General features: G+C 60.9%; 1 protein-coding gene across 1 annotated transcript; it reads right to left on the reverse strand.

The window, feature by feature from the left end:
• Nucleotides 1-106: 106 nt before the first annotated feature.
• Nucleotides 107-6,987, reverse strand: si:dkey-16n15.6 (organic solute transporter subunit alpha). The gene is made up of 7 exons (XM_052008967.1): nt 6,918-6,987; nt 6,535-6,686; nt 6,214-6,287; nt 5,354-5,509; nt 4,865-4,976; nt 4,151-4,403; nt 107-516 (listed from the first exon to the last, which is right to left on the reverse strand). Exons 1-7 carry the CDS (start codon nt 6,985-6,987, stop codon nt 107-109), a joined length of 1,227 nt encoding a protein of 408 aa, XP_051864927.1.
• Nucleotides 6,988-11,815: the final 4,828 nt, after the last annotated feature.

The following is an 11,815-nucleotide window of genomic DNA, read 5'->3' on the forward strand; positions in this document are numbered from 1 at the left end:
GTGGGATTGTGTCCGATCTCCCTGCAACGCGAATCTCTGGAGCTGACCCAGCATGACGGGCAGGCCATTCAGCCCATCGTCCCTCGCTGGGATAGCACAATTGGCTTCAGACCAGAGTCACGCCCTGCTTGGGATCACGGGCGTCGACCTGCGCCTTGACCCGGGTGGCGTGCGGACCTGGGAGCGCGGGGTCCTGGGCGGGCGGCGGTCCGGGAGCGAAGTCCGCGCGCCCAGGCCCAAAGTCGCCTCTTCCCAGCCGCCCAGCGGACCCCTGGAAGTCGAAGCCATCCAGCGGCGCATACTCGATCCGGCACAGCGCCTCGTCTGCGCCGGCGCCCACTGAGAGCCGGTCGGGCTCCGGGGCCCCGGAGGAGCCGGCCTCCTCCGTCTGCACGGACTTGTTCTCCCTGGGCCGGCAGGGAATGGGAATGTTCCCCGGCTCCACCTTCCGGAAGCAGAAGCGGGCCAGGATACTGATGAAGAACATCTCCACGATCACCGCGTAGTTGAAGATGACTGGAAGAGAGAACAGAGGGTGGGGGGGTCAGCAGGAGCGAGGAAGGGAGACGGGGGGGGGGGGCAGTGGGAGTCGACAGGGGGCGAGGAAGGGGTCTTCAGCCGGTTGAACTGCTGCTGATGCGGCGAAGGGGCAGCTCAAACTCGCCCAGGTGAATGGAGTTTAATCCAGTCCGGGCCAAGTCCGGTCCGGGCCAGACCAGACCGGATCCAAGTCCGGTCCGGGCCAGACCGGATCCAAGTCCGGTCCGGGCCAGACCGGATCCAAGTCCGGTCCGGGCCAGACCGGATCCAAGTCCGGTCCGGGCCAGACCGGATCCAAGTCCGGTCCGGGCCAGACCGGATCCAAGTCCGGTCCGGGCCAGACCGGATCCAAGTCCGGTCCGGGCCAGACCGGATCCAAGTCCGGTCCGGGCCAGACCGGATCCAAGTCCGGTCCGGGCCAGACCGGATCCAAGTCCGGTCCGGGCCAGACCGGATCTAAATCCAGTCCAGGCAGAACCAAACCCACTCTGGTCCATTCCAAATCCAGTCCGGGACAACTAAATCTAAATTAACCCAGGCCAGACTAAATGAATCTAGGCCAACCTGGACCTTTTCAATATGAGGGTGGCACAGTAGCATAATGGTTAGCGTAACGCTTTACAGCGCCAGCGATCGGGGTTCGATTCCCGTCGCTGTCTGTAAGGAGTTTGTACGTTCTCCCCGTGTCTGTGTGGGTTTCCTCCGGGTGCTCTGGTTTCCTCCCACATTGCAAAAACGTACAGGTAGGTTAATTTGGGTTTAAAATGGGTGGTACGGGCTCATTGGGCCAGAAGGGCCTGTTACCACGCTGTAAATATAATTTTAAAAATTTAGTTTAATTTATCCAGTCCAAGCCCAATTCAATGCATGCTAACACAGTCCAAGCCAACTGAACATAGGCCAAACCCAGTCCAGGCCAACTCAATCTAAATTAACCCAGTCCAGGCCAATCTGAATCCAAGCCCACCCAGTCGTTGCCAATCTGGTCCAGTCCAAACCAAACCCAATCCATGTTAACCCAGTCAGGTCAATCCTAATCCTGGCCAAAACCCAAATCCAGTCCAGGCTAAACCCGGTCCACTTGAAGTGAATCCAGGCCAACCCAATTCCAAGCCTGTCTCATCCAGACCAATTCAATCCAGGTGAAACACAGCATTCCCCAATGCAGTCCAACCGAATCCAGGCCAGCCGGATCCACATTAATCTGGTTTAGGCCAACCCAGTTTCAAACCAACCCAAATCCAGTCCCTGGTAACCCATTTCCAGACTAATCTGGTCCAAGTCAACCCAGGCCAAACCAATGCAATCCACAACAACAGCCGGGTCCGAGTTAGCCACACCCAACCATACCAACAGAACGCCACACTCCAGCCTGTACTGTCAGAGGTTGCATCATCAAGAGGGCAGTACCAGGGGAGCTGAGGGTGCACCACGCTAGGGATAGGGGCCAAACGCAGGCAAATGGGACCAGCTGGGACAGACAACTCGGTCGGCATTGATGAGTTGGGCCGAAGGGCCTGTTTCCGTGCTGTACCACTCTGTGACATCGACAGATGATTGGCTGGGGAATGGGAAGCGGAGCCTACTTCTGAATGGAAAGATGGACAAGTTATGCGCAAGCAGGGATTGATGCCGAAGCCTCAACTCCTCACAGTTTGTATAAGTGACTTGGAAGAAGCCACTGGTGCTCCCCAAAAGTGGCCACACAAGTCAACAGGGCGGTAAAGGAACACGGCACGCTTGCCTTCATCAGTCGAGGCACCGAGTTCAAGAGTCGGGAAGTTACGCTGCAGCTTTATAAAGCTCTGGTCAGGCCGCAGCTGGAGTATCGCGTTCAGTTCTGGTCCCCCCCCCGTTGCATGTAGGGTGCTGAGGCTTTGGAGAGAGTGCAGGAGAGGTTCACCAGGATGCCGCCTAGATTAGAGGGCATGTGCTATAAGGAGAGGGCGGACAAACTTGGGGTGTTTTCTCCGGAGTGGCAGAGGTTGAGGGGAGAAGTTTATAAAATTACGAGAGGCACAGATAGAGTAGACAGCCAGTATCTTTTACCCCCCCCCCCCAAGGTCGAAATGTCTAATACACAAGGGGCATGCATTGAGGGGGGAGGGTGCAGTTCAAAGGAGATGTGCGGGGGGCAGGTTTTTTGTTTACACAGAGCGGTGGGTGCCTGGAATGTGCTGCCAGGGGTGGGGGTGGAGGCAGATACGATAGAGGGGTTTAAGAGGCTCGTAGATCAGCACACGGATGTGCAAGGAGATTGTGCAGGAAGGTGTCGTTAGCTCTATTAGTTCGCCTGTTTCTATGCTGAACTGTTCTGCATTCCAGGTGTGGTGGCTAAATTTACTGGCGACACAAAGGTAGACGGGGAAGCGAGTTGTGAAGAGAGGTGGGGGGGGGGGGATATGGATAGATTCAGAGAGAGGGCAACGGAGTATAATGTGAGCAAAGTGAAGTCCTACTGAGCAGGAAATAAAAAAGAGGGCTTGTCCAATTAAGAAACTTTTTTTTTTGCCTCAAGGTATCAGAGGCTATGGGTAGACAGGATGAGCACAGAGAGGTACAGTGGGCAGCATGGACACGATGGGCCAAAGTGCATGTTTCAGTGCTGGTCGACTCTTTAGAACTCCCTTCTCAAAGGATGGTGGCAACAGGGTATTTCTGTGGAGGAGGTGCATGGATTTTGGAGAGGCAAGGAGGGGGACAGGAGCAGACAGGAGCCTGGAGTTTGGGTTACAACCAAATCACACCGGGAGTGTGTGGCGGGACGGTGCGGAGGGAGCTTCACCCTGTGTCTGACCCCGGGAGTGTGTGGCGGGACGGTGCGGAGGGAGCTTCACCCTGTGTCTGACCCCGGGAGTGTGTGGCGGGACGGTGCGGAGGGAGCTTCACCCTGTGTCTGACCCCGGGAGTGTGTGACGGGACAGTGCGGAGGGAGCTTCACCCTGTGTCTGACCCCGAGAGTGTGTGGCGGGACGGTGCGGAGGGAGCTTCACCCTGTGTCTGACCCCGGGAGTGTGTGGCGGGACGGTGCGGAGGGAGCTTCACCCTGTGTCTGACCCCGGGAGTGTGTGGCGGGACGGTGCGGAGGGAGCTTCACCCTGTGTCTGACCCCGGGAGTGTGTGGCGGGACGGTGCGGAGGGAGCTTCACCCTGTGTCTGACCCCGGGAGTGTGTGACGGGACGGTGCGGAGGGAGCTTCACCCTGTGTCTGACCCTGGGAGTGTGTGACGGGACGGTGCGGAGGGAGCTTCACCCTGTGTCTGATCCCGGGAGTGTGTGACGGGACGGTGCGGAGGGAGCTTCACTCTGTGTCTGACCCCGGGAGTGTGTGATGGGACGGTGTGGAGGGAGCTTCACCCTGTGTCTGACCCCAGGAGTGTGTGACGGGACGGTGCGGCAGGAGGGAAGGCACCAAACTGTCTCCCCTTATTTCCAACCTTGGTAACCCCCTCATTGGGCCATACAGCACGGAAACAGGCCCTTCAGCCCTACCGGTCCATGCCGGTCAAGATGCCCATCCAAGCTTGTCCTGTTTGACCCAAACCGTTCCCATTCTGGAAAGGAGAGATCCCCCCAACAACAACCCCCACCCCCTCCCCCACCCACTTACTCTGAGAGCGCATGTCAATGGAGAAGGGCGGTGAGCAAGAGATGGCTCCCAAAGCTCCCACGGTCTCCAGGATGCCGCTCTGGAGGCCAAACAACACCAGGACCACCGTGACACAGATGAACTTGCCCTGGAGGCCATAGCCAGGCAGGGAGCCCTTGGTGGCCTTGTAGAAGAGCAGGTAGCCATAGAAAGACAGGAAGGTGGAGGCACCGATGATGATATGCATGTAGGAGTTGGGACTGAGGAAGTCCACCTGTGGAGGCACAGAGTCAGATCACATCAGGAGGTGGCCCCCCTCCCCTCCCTTGTCCTCCTTGCCTCGCGTTCCTGTCCCTGTGGGGACCAGCCGAGCTTCACCCTGTGTCTGACCCCAGGAGTGTGTGATGGGACGGCGTGAAGGGAGCTTCACCCTATGTCTGACCCCAGAAGTGTGTGATGGGACGGTGTGGAGGGAGCTTCACTCTGTGTCTGACCCCGGGAGTGTGTGACGGGACGGTGCGGAGGGAGCTTCACCCTGTGTCTGACCCCGGGAGTGTGTGACGGGTCGGTGTGGAGGGAGCTTCACCCTGTGTCTGACCCCGGGAGTGTGTTATGGGACAGTGTGGAGGGAGCTTCACCCTGCGTCTGACCCCGGGAGTGTGTGACGGGACGGTGCGGAGGGAGCTTCACCCGAAGGTTTAGGGAGGGCACTGAGGATCGTCAGCTGACACTCACCTCCCCGTAATCATATTTCTCGTCCGTCCACAGGACCAGCATCACGAAGAAGAGAACGGTTCTGACCACGGAGAGTTGGAACACGGCCACAGTCATCCATCGCAGGCTCAACCTCGGGAGCGCGGCGAGAGGGCAGGTTAGATGTGTGTGGGACCCCCTCTGGGGGCAGGGGGCTCAGTGTTGCACTGCGGGGGTCTTAACCCCGACTCCTTCCCTCGCTCCCCTCCCCGACACCCTCCCTCCCTCCGCTCCCCGACTCCCTCCCCCCCCGACTACGTCCGACACCCTCCCTCCCTGACCCTCCCCCTCCGACACCCTCAACTCCCTCCCGCTCTCCACCCCGACTCCCTCCCTATCACTGACCCTCACTCCCCATCCTCCCCAGAGCACTCTTACTTCTGAAGCCTCCCTCAATCACTCCTTGCCTCCTCCCTCACCTTCCTTCCCCCCTTTCCCCTCCTCCCTCCCTCTCCTCCGTCCCCCACCCACCTGCTGACAGAGATCATGGCGCAGCAGCAACAGCAGCAGCAAGGAAAGGGGCTGGGAGAGACCTCCTCCCCAGCTAGCTGCTCCAGCATCCTCCCCTTCCCTCCGAAGAAATCCGTGATCAGTCCCAGGAACTTCCAGAGCGTGATGGAGTGATATCTGGGAGGGAAGGGACAGGGGTGGGAGCTGCAGGAACACGGCGACGGCACGAACCGCCCACTGACACTCCGTCCAATCACAAGCAAGCCCAGCAGGCCCGACAGCCAATCAGAGAGCACCGTGGCTTCAAGAGCCAATGGGATTCAATGGGCATTGGGTCCATTGGAATTGTAGATGGTGGGAGTAGATGGGAAGGGGTGGGGTCCCATTGGGAGTGCGGATTGTGGGGGCGGATGGGAAAGGGTGGGGTGCCATTGGGGGTGTGGACGATGGGGGTGGACGGGAAGAGGTGGGGTCCCATTGGGAGTGCAGACGGCGGGGGTGAACGGGAAGAGGTGGGGTCCCATTGGGGGTGTGGACGATGGGGGTGGACGGGAAGAGGTGGGGTCCCATTGGGAGTGCAGACGGTGGGGGTGAACAGGAAGGGGTGGGGTCCCATTGGGGGTGCGGACGGCGGGGGTGAACGGGAAGAGGTGGGGTCCCATTGGGAGTGCGGACGGCGGGGGTGAACGGGAAGAGGTGGGGTCCCATTGGGAGTGCAGACGGCGGGGGTGAACGGGAAGGGGTGGGGTCCCATTGGGGGTGCGGACGGCGGGGGTGAACGGGAAGAGGTGGGGTCCCATTGGGAGTGCGGACGGCGGGGGTGAACGGGAAGGGTTTCCGACACTGGGATGTTGGTCCTGGATGTGGGAACCACCACTTACATGGATGCCACAAAGGAGCAAAGGGAAGCAGATCGAGGAATGTAGAGACCGATCAAGGAAGTCACAGCGAACACCTGGTCCAGGACGGAAAGGCAGCAGGTTAGTTTGAGACCGAAGAACGTCATGTTCAAACATGGCAGAGGGGGTCACGGAGACGGGGAGGGGTGTAGGGGCCGGAGGGGGTCACGGAGACGGGGAGGGGTGTAGGGGCTGGAGGGGGTCACGGAGACGGGGAGGGGTGTAGGGGAGGGAGGGGGGTCCCTGAGACAGGGGAAGGGAGGGGGGTGTAGGGGAGGGGGAGTGGGGTTGCAGGAGACTCACCGGGTAGATGCCCAGGATCCAGAGGCTGAGCTGCCAGCGCTCTCTCTGGCCGACGTTCCGGAGGAAGAAGCCCACCTCCTCCAGGAAGAGCACGAGGATGGCCAGGGTCATCGCTGCCGGAAGGATGAAGATCCAGACCTCCGAGTGGATGGCTGAGGGAGAGAGGGAGGGAGAGAGAGAGACAGAGGGAGGCAGGGAGAGAGAGAGAGCGAGGGAGAGAGAGAGCGAGGGAGAGAGAGAGGGAGGGAGAGAGAGAGGGAGGGAGAGAGAGAGGGAGGGAGAGAGGGGTCCTCACAGTGAGGGAGGAGAAACAGCCACCAAATGCCCCCCGACCCTCCCTCCCTCCCTCCCCAGACCATTCAGCCCCAACCCCCTCTACTTACCCCTGAAGAAGTCGCCGGACAGTGGGATCTCCCCGTCCGCCAGGGAGCAGTTCAGTGCCCTGCGCCTCATGTCCATGGTGGGAGGGAACAGGGAGCCAGGGAGTGGTGGGTTGTGGGGGGAGGAGAGAGGGGGACGGACTCACCTGTCTCCCCCCCCACCACCACCACCATCCCTTCTGCATCAATGATTGACCTCCCTCAGGTGTGCAGTCGCCATGGCAACCGGTCCAAGTCCACCCCCCCCCGACCTTTGAACCGCGGCAGGTGAGGAATCTCTTAAAGGGGAAGGTTGTCTGCGTAAAGGCGTCGGCCAGAGGGAGTGGTACCGGCGCGACATCCTATCCCTTTCCTCCTCCCCCCAAGGCTTCACAGTGGACAGGACCCTTGGGAGTCCCCCCTCCCCGACCCGGGCTGGCAAGGTGGGGAAGGGTCGTCGTCAGGGCCGTTCCACCATGGATGGTGTCAGGGGGTACTCTGAGAGCACAGTCCTCCGGTGTAACCGGGGCACACAGTCACACACTGACACACACAGGCACACACACACTGACTGACACACACAGTGCCACACAGACACACTGTCTTGCACTGACACACACACACTGACACACACTGTCATAGTGTCACATACACTCACACTAACACAGTCACACACACTGACAATATCACACACACTGACACTCACAGGGTCACACACTGATGCACATTCACACTGACGCACTCAGGGTCACACACTGACACATACTGACAGTGTCACAGACTAACACACACACACACTCACACACTGACATACACAGTCACACACTGACACAAACACACAGTCACAGACTCACGATGTCTTGCACTGACACTCACGCTGTCTCGCACACACTGTCACTGACACACACTCACACTGACAGTGTCACACACTGAGACATGCAGTCACACTCGGACACACCCACATACCGATATACACACACACACACTCAGACGCAGTCACGCAGAGACACACACACTCTGACAGTCACGCACAGACACAAACACACGCTGATACACACACACCGTCACATACTGACACGCACACAAACACTCACAGACACACACAGACAGACACAATCACACAGACAGACACTCCAAAAAACTACATTGGGCACAGACACACCGAGACACGGGCAGACAGCCGTCCACCCACAGCTACGCAGGAAGAAACAGACACCTGAAACACACAGAAACAAAGGGCACGGTGGGTTCAATCCCGACCTCCCTGTCTGTCTGTGTGTGGAGCCTGCACGTTCTCCCTGTGGTTGCGTGGGTTTCCCCCACTTCCTCCCAAATCCCAACAACGTGCGGGATCGGTGGAATATCTGGAGAGGGGCTGGGGGAACATGGAGAGAGTAGAATGGAACAGTGTCAACGGGAAGTCGATGGTCAGCACGGAGTCGGTGGGCCGAAGGGCCTGTCTCCATCATCGCTGACTGGACAGCACCACAACCCCCATCCACACCCAGTCACACACTGTCTCTCACAGACACACACTGTCACACAGAGACGGGGAGGGGTGTAGGGGGCGGGAGGGGGTCACGGAGACAGAAAGGGGGCGTAGGTAGGGTTGGAGATGTAGAGGGGGTGTCGGGGATCACAGGGAAGGGGAAAGCGTGTAAGGAACGGAGGGGGTCACGGAGACGGGTAGGGGGTCTGTGGAGTGGGAGGGGGGTTCACGGAGACAGGGAGGGGTGTAGGGAAGGGAGGGGGTCAGAGATGGGGTGCAGGGGGTGAGGGAGGGTCACTGAGATGGGGAGGGGTGTAGGGAAGGGAGGGGGTCACGGAGGTGGAGGGGTGGAGGGGGCAGGAGGGGGGGTCACGGAGACGGAGTGGTGTAGGGGGCAGGAGGAGGGTCACGGAGACGGGGAGGGATGTAGGGGCCAGAGAGGGTCGCAGAGATGGGGGAGGGGATGGGGAGGGGGTGTAGGGGCCCAAGGGGGTCGCAGAGACAGGGGGAGCGGGTTGAAGGGGGTCACAGAGAAGCCTCTCCACCCACCACTGGAACAGCAGCTCCTGCTAACACTGCAGAGGCCAGTGGTCACCACCACCCCCCCCCCGCGGTCTGCTCACCGCTGACCTAGGGATTCCGGGGACAACGGGGAGGGATTAACCGGCAGGCTCCCAGCATCCGGCAGCTGCCGAGGACACCAGCCCGTGGGGACTGCTGACTCCACCAAAGCCTTTGTGAGCCCGGGGGAGCGCCCGGGGCCTCGGGCGACGTCTCCCTTCCAGAGAGTTCCCCTCACAAACACCCGCCACGCCCGGCTGGGGATAAATTCCGGGGAGCTCCCGGCGGCCGACGTGGAACGTACAGAGGGAGGCCGCGCAGGGGGAGGCAGAACAGCAGACGCTCGGAATGCCCGAGTCGAAAGGTAACGGAGCCGTCTCCCGCTCCCGATCCCACACCTCCGCACCCCTCTCACCAGCACGGGGAGGTGGGAGCTGGAGAGGGAAGGCTTCATCCCCGGGAGGGACAGTGAGGAGGGAGCGCCGTGCTGCGGGAGGGGTGGTGAGGAGGGAGCGCCGCGCTGCGGGAGAGGCGGCGAGGAGGGAGGGGCGGCTGGGAGATGGAACCCTGTGCGTTGGCTCTATTTTCGTGGGTTTCACCCCTTCCCCGTCTCTGTTACCCCCTCCGGCCCCCACACCCCTCCCCGTCTCTGTGACCCCCCCCACCCCACCCCCTCTGGTCCCTTCACCCCTCTATCTCCTCCTCTGGGGTGTGGGAGGGAACCGGAGCACCCGACGGGGGAAACCTGCCGGGTCACGGGGAGAACGTGCTGACTCCACACACACACACACACACACACACACACACACAGAGCAGCAGAGATCGGGATTGAACCCGGGTCTCCAGCGTCGACTCTACCCGCTGCGCCGACTGTGGGATGGAGATTAAGGATTCGCCACGATCATATTGAACCACAGGGCAGGTTGGAAAGGCCGAATGGCCTCCCCCTGCTCCTGTTGAGGGCGGACACGGGGAGAGACTGCACCCAGCCCCAGCTGACTGTAGCTGTTCGTCCCTGACAGGAAACAAGTCTGACAGGAAGTCATCGACTAAGGTCGGTCCGGGGGATGGGGTTTTCCTGGGCTCAGTCTGAGGAGGAAGGTCTTGTGAGAGGGTGTGGAGGGAGCTTCACCCTGTGTCTGACCCCGGGAGTGTGTGACGGGACGGTGTAGAGGGAGCTACACTCTGCGTCTGACCCCAGGAGTGTGTGACGGGACGGTGCGGAGGGAGCTTCACCCTGCGTCTGACCCCGGGAGTGTGTGACGGGACGGTGCGGAGGGAGCTTCACTCTGCGTCTGACCCCAGGAGTGTGTGACGGGACGGTGCGGAGGGAGCTTCACCCTGCATCTGACCCCGGGAGTGTGTGACGGGACGGTGCGGAGGGAGCTTCACTCTGTGTCTGACCCCGGGAGTGTGTGACGGGACAGTGTAGAGGGAGCTACACTCTGCGTCTGACCCCGGGAGTGTGTGATGGGACGGTGTAGAGGGAGCTACACTCTGCGTCTGACCCCGGGAGTGTGTGACGGGACGGTGCGGAGGGAGCCCCTCCGCTGTGTAGCTCACTAATGGGTCTGATCTACCTCCCCCACCCAACAGCAGGGTCCGAAGGAGCAGCCCAGGAAGGGGACCAAAGAGGAGAAGACAAGAGGTGATCGATTGGTGGGGGGAGTGCGCATCCTACTCACACAGTACCCCTCCCTCACCGAACACCCCCTCCCTATCCACTCCCACACTCTCCCCCCATCCCCGCTGACTTGTCTGCCCACTGCCCCTCCCTCCCTCCGAATCCCCTCTCCTCTTCCCGAATCGCCCCTCCCTATCCGAATCTACTCCGCGCCGGCGAGACCAGACGCAGGCCGGGTGACCGTTGCGCAGAACACCCGCGCTCCGTCCGTGACCCACGACCTGCGTCTCCCCGTCACCGGTCACTTCAGCTCCCCCTCCCACCCCATCACTGATACGTCAGTCCTCGGCCTCCTCCACTGCCGGGACAATTCCAAGCGCAAACTGGAGGAACGGCACCTCGTTTTCCATCTGGGAACCTTGCAGCCTGACGGCATGAACATTGAATTCTCCCACTTTAAGTAACCCCCCCACCGTGCTTCTTCCCTTTCCGAGCTTTTCTCTCCCCCCTCTCTCTCGTTACCTTTGACCCATCTCCCGGTGGACCTGCTCTCCCCTCCTCCCCCGCACCTGCCCATCACCATCTCTTACCTGCATCTACCTATCACCACCCCGTGCCCACCCCCACCTCCCCTCTTTTGTCCACCTATCACTGCTCTGCTTTTCCCTCCTATATATTGGGTTTCCCCTTTCCCTATCTTCAGTCCTGAAGAAGGGTCCTGACCCGAAACGTTGACCGCCTGCTTTTCTCCACGGATGCTGCCTGGCCTGCTGAGTTCCTCCAGCATCGTCGTGTTTTACCATCCACTCCCACACAGCCCCCATCTCTGCTGAACCGTCTGCCCACCGCCCCTCCCTCCCCGAATGCCCTTCCCCTCCCCGCCGACCCTCCCTCCCCCGTCCCCACCCACCCCCCTCCCTAAATCCCCTCCCCACCGCCCCTCCCTCCCTCCCCCACCCACCTCCCTCCCCACCCAAATCCCCTCCCTCCCCTTCCCCACCCAAATCCCCTCCCTACCCTTCCCCACCCCCCTCCCCCCCACACCACCCTCCCCAAATCCCCCTGCACCAAGCCCAGCCACGTTCCCGGCAGGGGCGGGTGGTTCTGTGCTGTACCTGGTTTGCATCCCTGGCCCCCACCCCCCTCCCGGCCACGTTCACGCCACGGGGCCATCCGGACCACCTGTGGGGCTAACGCCACCTCTCCCTTCTTCCCGAGGACAGGGTGGCAGCCCGAGGGCGAGGGCCA

The sequence above is a fragment of the Pristis pectinata genome, chromosome 43 (assembly GCF_009764475.1).
Source record: "Pristis pectinata isolate sPriPec2 chromosome 43, sPriPec2.1.pri, whole genome shotgun sequence".
NCBI lineage: Eukaryota > Metazoa > Chordata > Chondrichthyes > Rhinopristiformes > Pristidae > Pristis > Pristis pectinata.